Genomic DNA, 22,616 nt, shown 5'->3' on the forward strand with positions numbered 1-22,616 from the left:
GTGTTAATATTACCTATTCATCTTAGGCATCATCCACCACTTATTACATTGACTGAATCTTCTCTTTCAAAATTTAAATTCATTGCGTTGAAATAAAACAGAGACAATGAGATCCAGAACATATTTCATTTTAATTTAAAGGATAGTGTAACATTTTCATTTTACAACAGCAGAAATTGTTCAAAATGACAGTATTGCAAAACAAAATCATTGCATCAGCATGGCTTTGACTATTGCTCACATCCAAAATCCGCATATTTCTTGACCAGCTGTTCCATGCCTAAGCATGTAATTCTGAATTGCATTGTTTGGCACTCTGGAATTGTGGGCCAATACTCCAGCCAGGTTTTCTCTCCAAGCACGTACTGGAACCTGAGGAGAAAAAGGTGAAAAACCAGTTAATGTTACAAGACGTAAGAAAAAGACACCATAAAACAACTTGATACAAAAGGGGACAATACTGTACATAAACATACAAAGACTTACGTTTGCCTCTGATCATCTCTGTAAATATCCCTGGATGAGCCCATAATTAAATAGGTTTTGCCTACATCCAGATCTAAAGCCTCCCTACAGTGTGGATAGCTGAGGAATGTGCGCAGTTTGCCCTGAGCACCCATATCGGTACTTCCTGTAATGGCAACATGGAAGAAGAAAGAAAAGTATGAGAGCATAAATATTGAAAGTGTCTAAAAAAGGTAATAAAATCCCACCTTCTTTGACGACAAGCATCACTCGTGCTTTGTAAATGTCGGTTGACACGCCGTCGACAAAGTCTTCTATCTTCACCTGGTACACTAGGGACAGTCAAGTTGCATGTAAGCTTCTTAGTTTTTCCTTCCATCATCTAAATCAAAGACTAGCTAAAATGTATGTACAACAAACTGAGACTTACCAAAGTCTATCTTGCTGGTTGGTGTACTCTCACAAGACTTCTCTGTGCGCAAGTCGTTGCTGATTTGGCCCTTCTTCTGAAGACTGCAGTTCTCTAGTTGGGGGAAAAATGTGTAAATATCTTCAATATGAGGGCATATTTGAATGTTTGTACCAGTCCAGAGCGAATCCTGCAGCTGCTTGTTGACATATAGACATATACAGTATGTTTAATGGCCCATTGTTGTTAGTCACCTCATACATCCTATGTGTTTTTCTGTCATTCTACAACCTGACCAGCATGCAATATCAAATGCAAATCTATACAAACACCTAACATTTCTACTTGCATGCTCACATGTGTGTCATCTGGTTTTCTGTGGGGCATGCAGCGCAATATTTACGGAGTGTTTCCCTTTATGGCAAAGATATCAAACTCAACGCCCGCGGGCCAAATGTGGCCCGTGTGTCATGTTCCGTGTGTTGCACTCTGCTGCCGCCTCTGTTTTTGTCCCTGCAGTGTCATGGCTGCTCTGATGAGTGATTAGGAACACCTGCGATCAATCTGCTGCGCTCCATATATACCTCTGCTCACTCACTACCCAGTTGCCAGTTATTCCCTTGCCAACCCTGCTTCCTGTTCCTCGTCCCTTGGCTCCCAACTGGTCCCCTTGCTCGTGTCTTTTCTGCCATTGTTATTTGTACTGCCTCTACCTGCTCTGCACCTTTTTCCTGCAGCTCTTTTTGTTCTGTGAGTACCTTTTTTCCTGCCTAGCAGCGTTTTTTCGTTCTTTGTAGTTTTGGCTCATGCCCTGCGTTCCTTAGTTGTTCTTTCTAGTAGTCATTTTTGTTTGTTTTTTTTCTTGTTTAATAAATAGATTTTTTTCTTACTAGCGCTGTGTCATTCTGCATCACGGGTTCCAATCTTTTTCGTTGGCTTAAGCCACACCGTGACACCGTGAGAGCAATTAATTAGGTCAAAAGCTTGCTTTGATCAAAAACTACATTTCCCACAATGCCTGTCGACTGCAATACGAAGTGACGGCTCACCGCCACTAAACGGCAGTGTCTCCACATCAATGCCAACGAGTTGACTTGACAAATAAATAATGATCCCAAAATGTCCAGGGAGAGAAAAGTTGATGCGGATGGAAGACCGTTTCAAGAAAGATGGGAAGGCGGGTACTTGTTTGTGCTTCAAGGAGAAAGACCGGTATGTCTTTTGTTTTACGAAGCGGTGTCGGTTGTTAAAGAGTACAATCTGCGTCGGCATTTTGACACTAAACACGGAGCTAAGTACGCCAAAGCTGACCAATATAGTTGTAAACTGAGTCAACTTTTATTTTGTAATTTTTAGTTGATTACGTATCATTTATATGTAGCTGCTGTTGCAATTATTTAGTATTTGCAGGTTTTATGTGTGTATGCGGACAAATTATTGTAGTCAAACCATCAGTTGGATGCAAGACTGTGCAGCCTTTTTTTTTGGTAAAATGCTACATCTGTCATACATGTTGTTAGCAGCTCACAATTGTTGATTCTACAGCAATTAAGCCCATTTTAACTTTGACAAAAACGTTTTGAACAAAGTTAATGTCATAACTTGTGTTTTATGTTATTTTTCTTAATTCACTCGGATAGTTTGATCCTTGATTGATGGAGTAGTGTGGGTTTCATAAGGTGACAAATTCAAATGATTTATGTTATAACAGAGCAACAAGTAAAGATATTTTTTTTCTATGCAACTGTAATGTTTGTCACTTGAATAAGTAATACATTTAGAGTTGTTTAACATTAAGGTGTTGTTAGGTTTATTTTACATTACATTCGATTACATTTAGTTTTATGTAGAAGTTACATCTGGCCCATCGAGGACAGCCATTATGTCGATGTGGCCCTAAGTGAAAATGTGTTTGACGCCCCTGCTTTATGGGATTATAATCAGTGTAATAAATTCAATAAACAACGTCCTTGCATGGTTCACAGAGAATTCTCTTAAAACAGACAGTCCGAGTCAGCTTACCTTCAGCACATGTGCATTCATCATTTCTGCACAGTTTGAGCAGCTGCCCTGCTTTCCTCTCCGGATGGTAGAACTTCACACATTGCGTCTCTACAATAAGCCAAATAATTTGCGTTGACGTCAATGAAATGCACAGTAATTATTGTCTGATCTGTGAAATATTCAGCGGCGTCTTTATGACTTACGATCATAGTATTCATAAACAGATACAGCAGCTGGTTGTAAGACACCCACTTTATACTTCTGGTGGATCCTGAAGCTGATTTCCTCTGGACGCCTGTGAGAAACCTGTGGACGTGACGTGGCACAAAAGTGAGGCAGCTCTAGATAAAAAGTAATCAAAAGGACAAATTAGGTGATAGGTGAAGCGATGTCATACTTTGTCCAGATAGATGATGAGAGAGCCTTTCTCTGACAGGGCTGAGTTCACCTCATACTTTGGAATGATGCGGGCACGTCCTTTGGACAACTATAGAAACACACCATCAGCCATTTTCTTCAACGATTAACAATGTAAGGTGTGCATGTGTGTGTGTGTGTGTGTGTGTGTGTGTGTGTGTGTTTGGTGGCTCTTACTGAGTCCAGGTCTTTAGTGTCGAAAGTGTAACCAGTCAACAAGCCAATGTCCAAGATTGACATGGTAGCATCATGCTCCTTGTTCTTATACCTGCTCAGACACCACACACATCATTTTCATGTCACCTGACCGCTGTGACGTTTCACTTATCAGTAGAAATATGTCAAAGTGAAAGACCATCAAATATACCTAAAACTTGTTTAAAAATAAGAAACTAAACACAAAAGGCAATATGGTCAGCTGCTAGTTTTACATTCACATTCACACAATGATGAAGGCTTATGATACCACAAAACCCAAAGTAACCAGATCATTAATGATGACAGTGTCAGAATCAACAGTAATGTCTTGCACAAAAAGACTTTAAGAGGACAGAGGGGGGATGGAACTTGCAACCTTCCAGTGGATGACTGTACTTACATAACCTCTATCTTCAGCTTGTATGTGTTCTCATCCTCGTCTAATTTTTCTGGATGAAACACACATCAGATGAGCATTTTCACGCTTAAATGCGAGCGCCGGTGCATCTGCAAATGTTGTCTATTCACTCATCAATCAAATTACCTGGGATCAGCTGCACTGACAAGTTAAACTTGTCACAGTCACTTTCTTTTTGGGAAGGCAGGGCATAGTACAGCGACACCATCTGTCACATCGACAACAGCGTATCATGTTATTGTATTAATGAAAGCGACATTTCTCTTTTAAAAAAAAACGTCAGTGGTAGGCTAAATATGAGGGTACTGTATTGATGAATTTGTACTTGTTACACGGGTGTGTTCTGGCTGGAAATGGCAAAGGACAGTCAGTGGTACAGACTTCAAGACATTGTTTTAGAGTTCTGAATACCATTCATTAAAAATATGGTGCCATTTTCTTTGCACCATTCTGAAGGATCCTGGCATTATCCAATTAATTTTTATTTACTTGAATTTAATTTTAACGATACATACGGATCATTGCCTATGCCTCCATTGAGAAAGAGCATGAATATATTTTGAGAGACAAGGAGATCGAAAAGTGGGAACTGGTCACCCCCGAGGGGTGCCACATAAGTAATTGACCATTCCAAAAAGTGAATAAAAAAGCCACTTTTGAGTGGCTGCCTGTTGTTTTAGCCAATTTTCGGAATGGTTAGCCACTTTAAGGCACCCTCTGGTGGCGGACAATGTAGTGTCTAAAGCAGGGGTCACCAACACAGTGCCCGCGGGCACCAGGTAGCCCCCCACGACCACATGAGGCGCCCGCAAGCCTGCCTTTCATTCAGGTTTTCAGTTAATAATGTGAAAACACTAGAAAGAAAAGTATTCTGAAATATAAAATGTGAGTTGTGGATACCAGCATTTTGGGAATGTTTTGGTAAAACGAGCATATTTGATCTGTATGAAAATCATTTCTACAAAAAATGAGTACCTCGTGGCCTTTTTCATTTTCTAAAAGTAGCTCTCACAAGAAAAAACGTTGGTGACCCCTGGTCTAAAGACTAACCACATGTACCACTCTTTGATCTTGCCGCTGCTTTGTATATTTTGTTCTAAAATGACAAACACAGACTTACTGTAAGCGTTGCTTCTCCGGTACCTTCTGCCGTCACTTTCACATCCTGATTAATCTGCTTCATCTTTGTGTTAAAAAGGTACATAGTAGCATATAGATTAACACACATGTTGATGGATGCAGGAATGGGAAATGAGTAAGACACTAAGCGTTCTCACATCAGATGTTCTTGTGGCATAGTGGTTCTCGTTGTTGATGCTATATTTGATAGGCTTTGATCTGCCCGGCAGCTCGATGTCCACTTTCAGATTATAGTCTGGCTCTTTGGCATTGGTCCAGTATTCAGCGATAGATTGATACACCATGATGGTAGCCTAGACAAGAGGAAAAAGTGCTGAGCCAAAGTGACATGAATATAGCTGGACGATGAAGCTGTATCTCACCTGAGTTGATCCATAACCTCCGCCCACCTTCTGCTGTTTGTTGAACCATCGTACCACAGGTCCGGCATCACTAAAGGCCTTCACAAAGAAATTCAATTAAAAGGTTTGCATTGCATGTGTGTGTATAAAGAACAGAACATGATGGAACAGGGAAATCAGGTAAATGTTTTACATTTTCAGCACAGCTGTGATAGGCTCCAGCATAGTGAGGACAAGCGAGACAGCCAATGGATGGATGGAATATTACATTACAACTGATTATTATTAAGTCAGTGGAACGGGGGTCTTTCCCCCCCAAAAATAACGTAATAACCGAATGTCCGTGAATCCACCTCGCGTCCGTGAATGCACGAGGTGCGGGCCATGTTTACTGTTGCGTCCATAACCCTCGGCAAGCTGAAACTCAACTCTGACTCCCGGACGTCATTTCCTAGAGCTCTAATAATGTTAAAAAACGTATTTAGAAGGTCAAAAACAGGTTTTCTATGCTCTAAATAAAAAAAATATTCCATTTATAAATAAAGAATCCTACTTTGCGGAAATCTGTGTCTTGCCTGGAACCAGCATCATCCAATGCACAGCATCATTTCCCAACAGAAGAGCAGATTCAGTGGCAGATTACTATCACTGCCTTGAATGATGCTCCACTGATCAGATCATTCCTCCCCCACGCCATGCGACTTTTCAACACAACACACGGGGAGCGGTAAAAACACACACAGAACTGGACTTATTAACTTATTAAGTAGTATTATTATGTATTATCATTATTTAAATTCAAGTGATCTGTTACGTATTTATTTATTCTATCTATCTATCTATCTATCTATCTATCTATCTATCCATCCGATACTTATTCTGCCGGAGAAGAGCGCGACAAGACAGCTACTGCACCTCGTGTTGTGTTGCATTGGGGAATTCCACACACAATACAGACTACCAGGTACAGTACGACGAGGCTGGGAGGTGTTTTGTGCCCAATTCGGACAGAGGGGTGGCTTACAGAAGAAATGGTCCTCCTATTATTATCAAACATACCTACTTAGTGTTGAAAAGATATCCATATAAAATCTCATCTAGGGCGCCACTTTGGGTAGAGCCGGCTCTGACTGCAACACTCACTGTTATACACTCACCTGGGCCTTGACCAGAGCAAGAAGCGCATAGGCTGTAGCTTCCAGAGTATAAATATGTCCCTTTGGCACAGGCCAGTGGCTTAAGTCTGAAGACGAGACATACAAACATGCATATTTCTATATGACAACATTTTTTAAAATTAAGAATACTCAATAACATTACAAAATAATATACAAAAATAGCAACAATGATTATATATATATATACAGTACATATATATGTGTGTTATACAATGTATAAGAATCATGCTTCATATTTTTATAATGTGGTAATTAAAAGCATTTTAGAATGTTTTGAAGCTGACCTGGGGAAGCAAACCGAAAGAGGAGTTCCTTGTTCAATTTGTTCTTATTCGCCAAAGCATATGATGTCATGGCAACAGCGTATGGGTTGACGAGGCTGGGTAGACGTTTTTCCAAGTAAGCAAGCGCTTTGGCTTCGCTGTCTTCCAAACTCTGGGTAGAAGGAGTGGAGAGAGTAATATGGAGGACAAGTGTGATGGAAAAATAGATGGCATAAATATGAATTGTGTTATGTTTCTGATGATGACCGTGAATACATCATATTTTGCTAACTTGCAAAGTTCAATCATTTGTAAAAGGGCCATTAGCTTGGAATGTGAAGCCTTACTTATTATCACTTTCCTTATTGTGGGCCCATAAAATAAAGAATCATCTTTACAAACAAAACATGGGCTGGAAGAAGGTGAAAGTGCAGCTTTTTGCCCAGTACAGTGTCCATTACTGAGTCTGGAAGCCAACAAAAGGTGTTTTGCCAGGGGAGTACTCACATTAACAGACTCAGCGCAAAGTGCCCTTGACTCCTGCATTGCAATAAGATTAAAGGCCGTCATGGAGGCATCTGAGTCTCCACCGCGCACATCGCCCTACACACACAAACACAACATAGGCACACATGAGTAGTGTCGTCAGGAGCAGCGCCATCATCAGAATAAATTGATAAAAAAATGTAATTAAATTGAAATCGCCCTTACTATCATCTCGCCATGAGCAACTGTTCCAACTTCTCGAAACATTCCGTCAGGTTGCTGTGCATTGAGAATAAGAAACTTGACAGCACTACATATCACATCCCTTTCCACTGCCACCAGCTGGTTGGCCATGGAGAAAACCTTGGCGACGTAGGCTGTCAGCCTGGGAGAAGAGAGGGTGCACCGCTTTACTTAAGTTTATTTGCATGCACAAGCTCCTCCATAATGTGAAAGTACTCTAAAAGAGTATTTGTTTGCCTCACCAGCTGCTACTCTGTCTCCCGGCCCACACAGAGAAAGAACCGTCTTTTTTCCGGTATGCAAGCTCATTTTTGTATCCTGTGCACATTAAGCAAACTTTGTAACCACTTTGACATCTAATTATCTTTCATCTTCTTCCATTTGAAGAAGCCTCGGTAAAATATACAGTGCGACCTCTGATGTTGAATATAAAAACATAAAACGTAACGCTTTTTCTGTAAATATATGCCTCACAAGTCAAACAAAACATGGAGTTCAAATCCTGTTAGACTTCAGCTTGTGTATCAATGTTAAAAATTGGATTATCACTGTTAACGTGTTATTTTTGACAGCCCTACTTCCTCATTTATTTGAACCTCTCAGGTTTTATGATAGTTGACAAACCTTTTCGTATTTTAAACAACATTAAATCAACAAATTATTGGAATGGATTTGCAGTAATGAAGGTTCTGTGGTGATCATTTTCTAGCAAACAGAACATTTTGACCATAACTTATTTTACAGTTTTGCCTAGAACAAAGAATTGAGAGTAAAATGCCTGTGAATTATGTAAAGTCTACCGACCTGTCTTGATGTGTTGTAGGGCTGCGGTACGTTTCTGAAAGCCTACAGTTTCCCACTGGTTGGTTTTGTCCAAATATGTGGTTGCAATTACAGGCAGGGTCATGTGGATCATGTTCTGCTCGCCACAGCCTCCGGGCTGATAGATCAGACTACCCATGGATGTTCCAGCAATGGCATTTTCCACGAGTAGACTCACTTGTTCTCTACCTGTATTAATAAACACGTACAGTATAGTCATGTGAAAGAATGAGTACATAACATAACTGTAAATGACGTTTGTGGCACCCCTCTATGAGTTGTGCTCAAAATGCTTGAGAAGACATTTAGATTGCCAGCTCATTGTCATGTAGGTGAAATGGTCAGATGTCCCCATATATTTGTGTACATACAGCATAACAAATTGTAGAATGCTGGAAGCAAAAATGATATCTCACCTATCACAGAGATCTGTGTGGTAGTGGGTGAGTTTGGTACCAAATTTGTCTTAGGAATTTGGCTGTTGAGAATGACTTCTTGTTTCCCACCTATGGTGAAGGCACACAAGTCAGCGGATGAAGAGCAAATGACAAAAACACATGACATTGTTCCTGCCATAGAGAATCATTTGGATGTGCAAAGGAAACTCACCTTGACCATTATTGGCAGGGTCAAGGGTTATTACCTGAGGGGCTTTAACCAGAACACCTTCTGACTGGAAAAGCAAAAAGAGAACATTTTTAAAGTTTGAAAAACAAAGATAACTACAAAAGTAACTACACAGCCTTTGTCAATGACAGAAACATAATGGAAAGCGGATAGAAGATGTTGGCAAAGCAATACCATCATCGAAAGGTGCTTTAGAGTGTCCGCTCCTCGCTATCTTTGCCATGAAGAGTTTTCAATTAACGTAAAAATGATGTTAAATGTTAATTTATCCATTTCATTCACCATCTATAATTATTTCATATTGGCTGGCAACCAGCAACCTGACTTTTGCCCAAAGACAACTGGGATAGGCTCCAGCATACCTGCACACCTAGTGAGGACAAGCGGTATAGATCAAGGATGGATGGATGGATGTTTTCTTCATATAAAACTGTAATTATTCTTTATAAAATGTATTTTTTGTTAATATTTTTGCTTTTGCAACGGATTGGATTTCCATTATTTCCTATGGGCAAATTGCCCAAATTTCAGTTTATGTTGGACCTTTTACAACAAAACCCGAAGTACCATTATTGATATTGAAATAATTGTATTGTATTGTATACTGCAGTAACGAGTACAGCACCCTTCTGTGGTGGTATCATACACACAAAAAAGCCTAAGAAGGTGCAAAACACATTTGCTGATCATGCTCACTGTCATGATATCTTTTTTTAAAAATTGTCTCATTTTACTTTTGAGGCTTATCTTTCCTGAACATTTTAGTTAACTCTGAGCTGTCCAACTCTTGTGGCATGTGATTTCGGAGGCTCTACTAAATTTTACAGTGCAAAAAAAGAGTACATTTCCCTCACCACCACACGCAGCGTCTTTATGATTCCATCGCCGAGATGCGAGTCTCTCACTGCTGCTTTGATTTCAATATCAAACTGTCCTTCCTTCATGGGAATGATGATAAAGGGTAAAGCTTGCGTAGTTTGGGGCCCGACTTCAACCTGCTGGCGAAACCTCCTACGCTTGGAGGCTGCGCTGCACACATGCTCCGTCTCAAAAAGATCCACACGTACCTTTAACACACAGATGAAGAAGGAGACTGAAGAATGGGCTGGCTTTATCATGTCTACCAAAACTGACTTCCTACCCATTAAAAGATGAAACAGCGGAGCAAATGCACACAGACTTACGTCGATCTTATTGGGGCTGTAGTTGTGGAGGATTGCTCTAATTTCAATCTGCTCTCCACGCACGGCAGAATAAGGAAGCTTCAGGTCAATGAAGAAATCCTTCCTTGCAATCACCTCCAAAGGCTTACTAACACAGATTCCTTAAAGATACCAAAAGTTAGTCCAGCAAATACAGTGACTCAGGAAGGAGAGAGACTGGAGTGGGTGGATTCTCACCATGAGTTCTGGATAGACTAATGCCCATGAACTGCCACGTTGTGATGGAGTCTTGCAAGGGAAAATAACTCAAATGTGATGTGGTGTCACTGAAATGAAAGGAAAAAGCTTGATATTTTTGTACAGCAGAGCTTATTCTTTCTTTGTACTGCATGTACTGTATACACACTATGGCTCTATAGGAAGGTGAGTCTATACATATACTCCGTTTCCTCACCAGTTAGGCGTTTGTTGAGGGCAAGCAGGCAGTTTGATATCAGTCCAAAGCCAACTTTCAGGGAATTTGGAGCGGCTAATAATCTCAATGTTGTCCACGTAAAATTGATTATTCTGCTGCTCACCTTAAAAAGGGATTCACAAATTGTAAATTTACAATTTACAAACATTCATGAGAGCCGGTAATTTAAGTGAGCTTTGTACAACCACTGCATCCCGTGTGTTGATCACTTACTGCGAGCAATTTTGAGGGCGTCGTGCTTCATGTCAGCTTGCTGGGCTTCCAGCTCCTTGCAGCAATGCAGGAAGGCCTCGACACACTCCGCGCCGTCAGTGATGTATTCGCTGCGCGTTTCACAAGTGTACGAGAGAGGAATTTCGCTCATGCCATCCAAACAACATTCCTTTTGTATCCCTTTATATTTACCCGCTGAAAACAAAGGACATATGAAAGACACAGAGGCCAATGCTTTTTTGAGCTGTTTTCTATACAGTGGCAAGGTGCGCAGAGATTTGAGCACGGGGCCCTCTTACCTAAGGTTGTTGTAACCTCTAAAAGAGTAGAAGCTCGTCTCTTCCTGCTGGTTGATGGACATTTCAGCTCTGGAAGTGCAGCATAGTTTGTATCAAGAAAACAAGTCAAAATGAAGTCCCTCGGGTATCTGATTTATTATGGAACATTAAAGATCAGTTGGGAAACCATATTCATCTTTGTTTTGATCTGTGTGAATTGTGTATCAATTATTAATTTCTTCTTGAATTGTGTGAAATGTATGCAATTAAAGTACTGTAAAATCTTGCACATTCCTTTTGTTCTGTATTTGTGAATTGTATTTTATTGTATTTTATGTTGGTGAATATTATCTGCTTATCATTTTATTTATATTATTGAACTCTTCATATGACAAAATTCAGTAGAAATAAAAAGCCATTGTTTTAGGAGAACATTTTTATGCTTTGCTTTTTGTAAGTATCGGTTTGGTCGCTAGTCCAGATTTGGCACTGGTATCGGATAATATGGAAACGATACCCAACCCTATTGCTAAATCTATATTCTGGATTTATCTATACATTATAGAATGTGTTTTGTCAGTTTTTTTTACTCGTAGTTATTGTTTTTTGGTTTTGGGAGTAATTTATTTGCTGTTCCCCTCTCTGCTCATTACCTACTGTGTTGCCTTCACACCACCGCGATCAACATCCAGGCTTTTGTCTGTATTACTAGTACTCTTTAATAGGGAGTGCTTCGTAAGAAATTATCTTCAAGCTTGACTGATACTGTGACTGCATTAACAGGAATCACTGTATAAAATGATTGACTGTTAAATGAACACCACTTTGCTGTCATTTACTTTGTAAATACACAGGACTTGATGGAAAATGTCCTTGGTGCCAATAGATGGTAATCACATGCGGCGTGGATGTTGAGAGTGGCGTGAGAACTTTATCTCAGCCATGGGAAGGATGCAACATGGAGGCCTCTTAGCCGTTTGAAGTTCTGTTCCTGGAACTGGTAAGGTGTGGAGGTGTACCTAACTACCAGACTATGCCTTGTACTTTCTTATAAAGGTAATGAGTAAAGTTTATATGTCACCTAGTCTGTAAGGCGTTCCTGATGCAGTGCTGGTCTCAAACATAAGCCCAGCATCATAGAACACACTCAAGCCATCCTTGCCTCCACCTGGAGTGCAGCCGGTGTCATGCTTCTCCACAGCCTCCCATACCTGTTAATTACCAAGAATGAAATTATAAATAGCTGTAAAATTATCGAACATACAGTATCACGTACTGAAATCTGTAGCACCGTGATTTGCTAGTGGATAATACCCTATTTGGAACTACAGAAAGTACAGTCACTTGCATCTAAGAAAGAAACTGAAAAGTTCTAGCCTTCTTCTGAGTGAGGCGATGCTGTTTGTTCAGAACAAAGACGCCTTTGTCAACGGCCACCAGTCCCACTGTGGCGTCCGGGTCTCCAGTGACTTTTAGTCCAAACAGCTTGCCAGGCTCAAAGGAATTTGCAGGTATCGTTGATTCCAGCTTCAGCTAAATGTGAGGACAAGGAAACAAGTGAGACACACTGACAGGAAAGAGCATCTCTTATATTCCAAGTACAACTTCACAAGCGTGGGTGTCTTCTTTCTTAGCTTCATTCTTTTCATTTTACCGAGCCCATGCAGGAGTCCTTGACATCCACCCAAACAGAGTCAGAGACCACCTCCTTCTCATTTGCATGGTAGTAAGCTATGATCCGGAAAGACGGCAACATGTCTTTGGTGATGGGAACATTGAGGGAGATCAGAATTTGCCCTCTTGTCCTGAAACGACCATATTTCACCAGTTGACCTCTGGCAAAGATCTGAAGAGACCGTTAAAATGTCAGTGTTCATCTATGAGAGTACGTTTGTCAAACATCCAAACATACACCGCTACAAAACACCTCTCACCAAGTATGTGATGTCAGTGTCTTCGTTTGACTGCCTGTGTAGATTAAGGTTGATTTTCATGTTTTGTCCCAAATCCAGTTCAGCTGTATCCACCCCTGCAAAAGTCACACTTTTGAAGATGACATGCTGAAATAAGTTGGTGCATCATAGTCCATGAGATGATAAAAGTGTCATTTACCTATGTGGATGTAATTTTTGCTTTTGGTGTTATATGGGAGTACTTCCATTGAGGCAGATGCTTGCCTCTCTAAGGAAAGCTTAGGATCATTGGTTACTGCCTGCAGTTGAACAAAACATGTAAGAATGCATTAGTATGTGATAATACCTTATTATTTAGTGGTCGCACTCAATAAAAAATGCACGAACAGTGAGTCAGCAATGCATAGGGTGCTTTTTTGTTTCGATGATACAGTACAGAGCAAACAGACTAGCTTGTTACATTCAATATTGTGCCTAAACCGAGGCAACAAAACCGAATCATACAAAAACTGGTCCGTACAAAAAACAAGGTTTGACTTGTGTCGCTTATATTGACTTATATTTGCGTTATTTGATATTGAATTCACGATATATCATTTAGTAAGTTTATTATTCAGTGAAATATGCCTGTACTACTCTATAAACTATGACATACCAGGGCATACCCTGGACATTGCACGCTATACACAGGGAGGGATCATCACAAAAGATGGTGCAAATCCAACACACTTAAGGGACAGCTATACAAATTCAGAATGTCCTCATCAGCCTCCATTGGCGAGTCAAAGCATCATCTGTACATCTTAGTGACGTTCAGTACATTTCAGGTTTTCATGTGCCAAAATGTTGCTGTTTATAACATGATTGATTTTTAGTGTACATGATATACAGTAGGGATGTCCCAATCCACATTTTTTGGCTTTCGATCCAATCTTTTCATAGTCTTTTTATGGTCCGATCCGGTACCGATCGTTGTTTTAGGTTGTTGTTGTTTTAGGTGTTCAGTAAATGATATTGAATATGTGTCACACTAAAATATGGGTTAAGGTTAGGGTTAGGCATGTTAATAGACTGTCCAAAAAACATAAAACATCCAAAAAAGAAAAATATGTAGGTGGTAAATTGGAATTGGGCACTTCAGTCTGTAGTGTAAACACCACCCTGATGGGCAGGCTAACGTCAACAAGAACAACCATTTTCACAACCAACACATTTTCACTATATAACAGATCCCAAAGAAACACTTACAGAACACAACCCTGGTGTGTTCAAGCACCACTGAACAATGTGCTTGACAAAAAACATGATCTGTAATGCATAAAGCATAAAACTGGTGGGCTTTCTAACAGTGGCATCTGTATGCTGTACATTTTACCTGTATTATCACATACTCTATTTATAAACCTATATTTTTTTTTACCAAAAATCTGCAAATATGTGGAGATGTGAATGCTGAATTGCAAATGTGTGGGGATCCACTGTAATGATGCTTTACTTTCACATAAGCTTATAAACATGAGCTTTATTTCAAGAGACTTACATTGATGGTCATTTTTGGATCCCTTGCGAGTGTATTAATGGTGAGCTTGGCTAATCCGCCATCTGTGGTGAAGCCATTCACCTCACCTGGTCTCACCACCACAGGAACACCTCGTGCTGGAGATTTATCAGGATTCAGAACTTCAACCTGACATCAGAAAACATCAAACTTATGTTGAAAACACATGAACAAAAGCGGGTCTATGTGGTACTTGGAAGCAATTTATTTTGCATGAATTCAAAACTTGACAGATTAGAACAATATGGTGTGAGTACATTAACCGTGCAGTCGCCCACAACATGAACTGAATTTCCACATACCGTAACATCAAAGGACATTCCTGGTTTGAAATATTTGGGCGTTTTCTTGAACTGGATACTGTAAGGAGATGTGACAACCTGGATGCCTCTCAACTCTGCCTCTACCATTTCGCTACCTGTGAAGACAAAATACACACACAGCAAGGTATTTTTTTCCGCTGTTGTTGTTAATTGTTGTGATCCCCCCATGACAATTCCTTCTGAACACTGTCCTACCGCTTTGTGTCAATACGCTGACAGACACAAACATGTGATGTCCCACCAGCTCAGGGATGTTTGGGAAGGTTTGCGTGATTTGTGCTCTCTTGAGTGTGACCACTCCAACACCTCTCTCAACCTAAAAAGTGAAAACACACATTGGATGAATAAATAGTGCACATTGTTTTGTCAGTGCTGTTATTATTTATGCAAGCCAGTTTGAATTGAAACACTGTCATCTCCATGTAACAACATGTAACATTGCCAACACTACATTACGGCTGCAGGAGGGAAGTGGCAGGTGGGGTGTTGGTCATGTGTTTGCAGTGCCAGCCCAAAGGGGCTGTTTTTCTTTCTTGTATGTATTTTATATTTGATGCACAGCAATGACTGTGTTAGTGTGTGTCCAGATTTCTACCTATCAGTGTCGAGTTTGACATTCAGTCATCATAATGGGTGTGGCTGGCATAATGGCATTATTTTAATTTAATCAGGCTATCAGGAACAAATGATTGTGCAAATTGGAAAAAGGAGCCACTGTCATACCTGTCAGCATTTGCATTTGAAAATAATTTTCGGGAAAATAAGTGAAATTCAGGTCTTTCCACCAGAAGGTGTAAGGTGGAAAGACCTGACTGCCTACTGTGGTGCAACCATGCTTTTATTTTAGGCCCATATCCTGACCAGATATATTATGTCGACATTGTAGTGGAAGAACATTTAATTGTTCTGCCTGTCATTATATTATAGTCGCTGGCAAAAACAGATGAACAAAGATGCATTATTTGTAGTAAATAAATAATACTTTTCAGGCCAATTAAGGGAAATTGGATAATGATGATCTTTTCACAGCACACTAATGTACTGCAGCACCGTGATGTTGAGGCAGTCATTCAGTCATCAGTTCTTTTACTATACTTCTCCTCCTGTTCAGGGTCACAGGTAAGCGGGAGTCTATCCCAGCTGCATTTGGGCAGGAGGCAGAGTACACGCTCCCTGACCTGAGTTCAAACTCATATTCACAGCTATGGGAAAACGAGTCTCCAATTAAGCTAACATGCATACAGTATATTTGACTGTGAGACTGTGAGTACTCTGAGTCAACCCACGCGAGCAGAGACACAGACACAATCCCCCAATTTCCTGGCTGTGAGTCAGCAATTCAAAATCCATTGAGCCATCTATTTTCTATGCCGTTTATCCTCCCTAGGGTCGCGGGTGTGCTGGAGCACCAGCTGACTTTGGGCGAGAGGCGGGGTACCACCTGGGCACATATAGACAAACAACCATTCACTCTGACATTCATACCTATGGACAATTCGCCAATTAACCTAACATGCATGTTTTTGGAATGCGGGAGGAAGCCGGAGTACCTGGAGAAAACCCACACGCACGGGGAGAACATGCAAACTCCACACAGAGATGGCAATTAAAAATTCCAAAACGAAAATAAAAAAAATAAGCTTTAAAAAAATCTATTAATCCACTAAAGAATAGTTATTAGCCCTTGACAATCAAGGTAAATTAGTCATACGTCCACCCTTAGTAGCCTTAATAGCTGCATGAATCAGTGTCCACTGTAAAGTTAAAGTATATTATGCACTTACAGATACTCTCTGAAGAGATGCCGGAAAGCTCTTCTTTTGGCCGTCATGCACAATCCCAAACACCACATACGCTGTCCCATCGACCTCCTTACCAAAAAGATACCTAAACCACATGACAGTAGGCCATTTGAAGTTCACAGACATAAATCATCTTTGTCCTGCACCGATGAAACATTCTTCAAACCATTCAAATAGAACTTTCACATACGTGGCTCTGATGTTGACAGTGAACTCTTCACTGTCCTGATAGAAGAAGGAGACCAGAGGTGTCAACTTGACTTCAAAACTGGGGAGCACTGAAAAAATAAAAACACTGTTCGTAAATGCATGCAAATTACGCACAGTATACTTTTCTGTGAGACAGTTGATGATATAAGAGGCGCTCACCGTACTCTTTGACCTCAAACTCTGCAAAGAAACTTTGCTGTGGATGACTTTGGAATTTTGCCACCACTTTCCATTGTCCGGGACTACACACAGAAATTTAGAAAAAATAAAAAAATCACCCTCCAAGGGAGAATACAGTTAGATCCAATAATGTGTTCTATATTTGTCATACTTGTGAATTTCATGTTGACATTAACAAAAACATCGAAAAATAGTGTTTATTATTATGTGTGATACTCATAATTGTAGCTCAAATCCGTGATCTCAATGCTCAATTGTCTAATAAAACAAAACATACAAAACTAGGATGAAATAAGTGGAAAACAGAATCACAAAAAACTCACCTGACAAGTTCAGAAAGTTGAAACCTTCCAGAGTGCATCCCTGACTTCAGAAAAACTGCTGTTTCAAGTGATAAAACAATGCCTTCTGGGGTCTAAGAAGAAAGAATATGGGGCAACCTTGATTGTCAGTGTCACAGTATGTATTTAAAACACTACATTTTAGTTCCTTGGTAGTGCATATGGCTGACTTTCATGCTGCCAGTCTGGGATCATTCCCACTCGATGGCTGGTGATTGGCTGGCAACCAGTGCAGCAATCAGTTCAGGGTGTTGTCTGACCTTCTGGATAGACTGCAGCTTTCTGCATATCCTGAACAGTAGAGGCAGTTTAGAGAATAATGGATGCAAATGCTCCATTATTATCCATCCATCCATCAATTTTCTGGACCAGAGCTTACAGCTGACCAAGGCCAAAATGTGGACTACACCCTGGGGTGTTTGCCAGGTCATTGCATTGACTGGGAATCAAGGCCAAATCAGCTGCATGAACGTCAGCTATATAAACCACAACACTCCCAATGGCCAGCAATCTCTTCTCTTTGATACTTTACATCTGTGGAGAAAGTATAGCGGGACTACAAGGTTTATAAACTGAGCAGAGAACAAGTGAGACGAAATACAAACCATCATCTCAATGGTTATGGCGGCCTCTGCTTTGTTTTGGTCATCTCTCTCGACAGGTTCCATGCGGGGCGTGACTGCAAACATCCTGTAGTTCACTGAAAAACAGCATGACAGGGTTTTGTCCTTTAAAAAGTCAGGGACAATGCGTGTGTTTTGAGCTACAGTATATGACTCAAATGCTCGTGCTTTTCCCACCTGTGCTGTCGGGAGTGTAGAGATTCTTGTCTGTCTGGATGAAGATATAGCCAGACTGGAAGGAGACCAGCACAACTTTTTCCAGCAGTCGATCAGGAAACTGAGCTTGCAGGTACACATACTGCTTCATGTTAGGATCATTATTGAAGTCGGTTGCTGGTATCTAATGTATGAGGAGCATAACATAGCAAAGACAAACATGTTGTTTTGGAGACCTCAAAGACCTTACCAAAATACACCTGTACTATCTTTCTGGTACCGTAATTTGCCCAAAGGTCTGGAAGTTGTTTGCACTATTAAGGGTCACCGATGCAAGGCTGAGCGTTTTGGTTTTGGTGGGATGATTCATCACCCTGATGTCCACCTTCATGTCACCCCCAGTGCAGTCTTGACACTCCACAAAAATGTTTTCTGCTGTAGCTACCCGCAACAGGTTGGGGGCAGACATCACCTTCCTGCAGCACATTAGATAGGGAGAATGATTAAGAGCTTAGAATATTCACATTTACACTCTTGGTCAGAACACTAGCACAATCAAATCCAATAGAAAATAGTTTACGAAGATAATAATGCTTCATTTTGAGAGATACTGTAAACAACGCTCATTCATACATTTTTTAGGTCACTTGTTCACATTACAGTCGCGGGGTAATGCTGGAGCCTACCCCAACTAACTTTGGACGAGAGGCGGGGTCACTTTTCACTGATATAGAAAGATGAACAAACATACAGTCGTCCCTCACCACATTGCCTTTCAAATTTCCATTCCAAACATCCATTTTCTATACTGCTTCTCCTCTTTAGGGTCGCGGGGGTATGCCGGAGCCTATCCCAGCTGACTTCGGGCGACAGGCGGGGTACACCCTGGAATGGTCGCCAGCCAATCGCAGGGCACATACAGACGAACAACCATTCACACTCACATTCATACCTATGGACAATTTCAAGTCGCCAGTTAACCTAACATGCATGTTTTTGGAATGTGGGAGGAAACCGGAGTACCCGGAGAAAATCCACACACGCACGGGGAGAACATGCAAACTCCACATAGAAATGCCGAGGGGAGAATCGAACCCAGATCTTCCCGATCTCCAGACTGTTACTGTGTTGGCCAACATGCTAACCACTAGACCGTTCAAATTTCGTGACTTCAATTTATCACGGATTTCAAAAATATATGAATTAATAAATCATGCTGTTTGGTTGTTGAATAGGTAAAATTTTAACTCAAGTAAAATTAAGCGTAAAATTTTCAAGCATAAAAATGGCTAAATGAACTAAAATACAAATATAGGATGCATTCGAATTGTGATATAGAGTATTGTACACTGGTCACTAGGTGTCAGTAGATGAAACCAGACTTGATCGCCGGAATAACAGCTTTTATTGAAGGTTGGAATTATCTCACAACAGGTACAATAATAATAACAGTAACACAGGCTACTGTTACCTGCCGTAATCCACCTAAAACTCAAATCTGAACCCCAAACATCACTTCCTGTCCACACATGTCTTAAAAGGATTATTTTCTCTGATTATATCTACTATATTGGGTAAAATGATTGTAAAGGTGACTCTATGGGTGTTATTCCATATCCAGAGGGCTCTAATAAAGTTAAAACTCATAGTTAGACGGTCGTACCGTAAAGCACCGTGTATAAACCGCACCCGTGTATTAACCGCACCCCCAATTTCAGGCTCACGGCGGGGGAAAAAATTTTTTTAGTTCATAAATGCTTGCCAACTCTTTCATCTCAAATCAACATGCGTAAAGGTACTAAGCAATTTCAAAAAGAAGAATAAAGGAGAAATCTGAACTTCGGCATCAAGATCTTTAATATTATGGCTAAGCACAGATTAATAATAATAATAATAATAAAAAAATCCAAATGAAGAAATTTGCAATTTTCAGAGATGTTTTGATATCTTATCTTTCACTGCTTCTCTTTTTCTCTATTATTATTTTATTGCATTGCTTCAGTGTGAATTTGAATAAACTCCAACGTTGTATTGTATTTTACATTGGAAGCTTAGGTTAGCTTCAGTGTTTATAGACACAAGCATTTTCAGCAACTGTACAGCAGAGGGCGCTAAAGTCAAAGCAACTGTCTGACCCACAGACGGCTATTCTAAAAATGGGCTTCTCGTCAATTTCTGCGTCTGGTCACAGACCTGTCATCGTGTATAAACCGCACCCCGATTCAGTGGAAAAAAAGTGCGGCTTATACACGGTGCTTTACGGTAAATAACTTTTTTATGCTGTTGCAACGAAAATATTCCATCTAGAAAGAAGGAATCCTACTTCGTCTTTGTTCACTTATCACGACCGGGTCTGGAACCAATTAACTTCAATAAACAAGGGATTATCATACAATATTTGTAGTAAATAAATACAGTGCAGGCACAAAGTATTGTAGTGTGTGGAGAAAGTGTTTTTATAGACTGGTTTGCTTTCATTCTCCTGTTTGTCTTTTCACTCATCAGCACTTCTGAATGGAAAGTTTTTTTTAATGCAGGCTTGTTAAAACGTGAGTTTAGTTTTCTGCATTTGATTCAAACATTTTTTCCAAAAAACATTATTTTTTTCTCATCATGTTCTTCATGTCACAACCCTTCTTCTGAACCCCTTCCTGTTATGTCAACAGATCATCTCACTCCAACCTGCTCCTGCATGGACTCAAACAATGAGTCAGCTATTGATTTTAAGGACTAAAACCCAGCATTAGGTAAATGTCATCACTGCACTGTTTGCCTTGTCTGGTGTCATGTCCCACTGTGCAAACATGGATCCGATATGGACCATATTCCTGGCCTTATTTCAAAGACCACATTACCTTGACTTGTGGAAGAGCAAACTGGTGGTTTGCTAATCATTATGTAAGTGAGCTAAGTCAATGTTTATAGTTCTAAAACCTTTGTCAATCAATTACCAATAAATAATAGTCATGGAAGCGGCTAATGTGGCCCCTGCCCAAAATCAGCTGGGATACGCTCCAGCTCACCGAGAGTACCCTTTTTTGTTGTGCACCTGCTCCTGTCTGTTAATACATACGGCAGGTAGATACTGTACACAAGGGGTGGGTAACTTCTGTGATAAGGGGGCCAATCAAATACCACTGTCCACTAGCAATGGCCAGGTGAACTGGATAGAACAACATTACTGTGAAAATTATTCATTTACTGAAATGATACTTTAAGACTAAATATTTTTTTTCTTCCTAACATGGCACAAAACAGGTCAATTAAAACATTTCAGTGCATTAAAGTTCCCTGACAAGAACAACTACTACAAATTCCACTGCACAACACTGTGGCTACCTGTATCTAAGGTTCCAGTTGCCCATGTCTGCTGTAGGTAGATAGCTCGATAGATAGATAGATAGATAGATAGATAGATAGATAGATAGATAGATAGATAGATAGATAGGTATGTAGAACATTCACTCTCAATGACAATGTTAGCAAGTGAGTCCCAAGTGTACTTACAATGGAGCGCCATCAGTCACAGATGACAAGAAGGCAAAGGCCAACGAGGCCAGCAGCCAAACAGGAGTCATGGTCTCCCGTTTCTTGAACTGTCAGTGTAGAGTCCAGCACAGCAGCGGTCCCCTTTTATGCTCCTCTGCATGCTCCTCTCGTCCAATCGTCAGTAACTACAAGTACAACGGGATTTCCCAGCAGCAGTTGAGAAACTGAGTACTCGCAAAGGTTATTTCAAAGATAAACATGAAGAAATCACTTACTGGATCGACTTGGATGAATTTCGCTTCCTTCAAATGTAAACACAATGAATATTAGAAATACAGTCTAACATCATACATAACAAATCTAACGTATTTGAATTGTCATTTTGTATCACATTTACATTGAATGAAAAATGGGAACACTCAATTCACACTCAAAACTGCTGCGCCGTTATTCAAACTGTCCACTTTGGAAGCAACACAGTTTGACAATCAATTTCAACAGGTGGTGTCTTTTTCCACTTTAATTTTGAGTGTGGCTCCAAATCCAGACCTGCATGGGTTAATAAATTTGATTTCAGTTGATAATTTTGGTGTGAATTGGTTGTCAGCACATTAAACCATGTAAAGACCAAAATATTTAATCAGAATATTTCATTAATTTAGATCTAGGATGTGATATTTTAGTGTTCCCTTTTTATTTTTTGTTCCTGTACCCCTATTTCTGAACTGTCCAATAGGAGAACCATTTATAACAGTTTTACAGACATTTGACCTGAAGCCATGTACCCCCTACTCCTGCACACTTAAACAACATAAAACTTTTAATCATAAATAACTTGAAATATTGAACATAATGAATTGGTTAATCAACTTTTGTAGTAA

The 22,616-nt window shown here is 40.2% G+C and overlaps 1 protein-coding gene across 1 annotated transcript; it reads right to left on the reverse strand.

The window, feature by feature from the left end:
• Nucleotides 1-112: 112 nt before the first annotated feature.
• On the reverse strand, nucleotides 113-21,920 carry LOC129182645 (complement C3-like). Its single transcript, XM_054779023.1, has 43 exons — nucleotides 21,754-21,920; nucleotides 18,527-18,722; nucleotides 18,268-18,430; nucleotides 18,073-18,167; nucleotides 17,450-17,541; nucleotides 17,106-17,188; nucleotides 16,927-17,014; nucleotides 16,719-16,821; nucleotides 15,130-15,250; nucleotides 14,914-15,029; nucleotides 14,594-14,740; nucleotides 13,253-13,352; nucleotides 13,075-13,169; nucleotides 12,795-12,986; nucleotides 12,518-12,673; nucleotides 12,222-12,351; nucleotides 11,162-11,230; nucleotides 10,863-11,057; nucleotides 10,629-10,752; nucleotides 10,412-10,500; nucleotides 10,196-10,335; nucleotides 9,866-10,078; nucleotides 8,994-9,057; nucleotides 8,801-8,890; nucleotides 8,367-8,573; nucleotides 7,805-7,880; nucleotides 7,545-7,704; nucleotides 7,341-7,436; nucleotides 6,855-7,005; nucleotides 6,550-6,635; nucleotides 5,414-5,491; nucleotides 5,189-5,344; nucleotides 5,032-5,094; nucleotides 4,038-4,119; nucleotides 3,894-3,942; nucleotides 3,473-3,563; nucleotides 3,276-3,365; nucleotides 3,082-3,184; nucleotides 2,897-2,986; nucleotides 896-988; nucleotides 714-797; nucleotides 487-631; nucleotides 113-372 (listed from the first exon to the last, which is right to left on the reverse strand). Exons 1-43 carry the CDS (start codon nucleotides 21,822-21,824, stop codon nucleotides 231-233), a joined length of 4,974 nt encoding a protein of 1,657 aa, XP_054634998.1. The 5' UTR covers nucleotides 21,825-21,920; the 3' UTR covers nucleotides 113-230.
• Between the last annotated feature and the right edge of the window lie 696 nt (nucleotides 21,921-22,616).

This window comes from Dunckerocampus dactyliophorus, chromosome 6 (genome assembly GCF_027744805.1).
Source record: "Dunckerocampus dactyliophorus isolate RoL2022-P2 chromosome 6, RoL_Ddac_1.1, whole genome shotgun sequence".
Lineage (NCBI taxonomy): Eukaryota > Metazoa > Chordata > Actinopteri > Syngnathiformes > Syngnathidae > Dunckerocampus > Dunckerocampus dactyliophorus.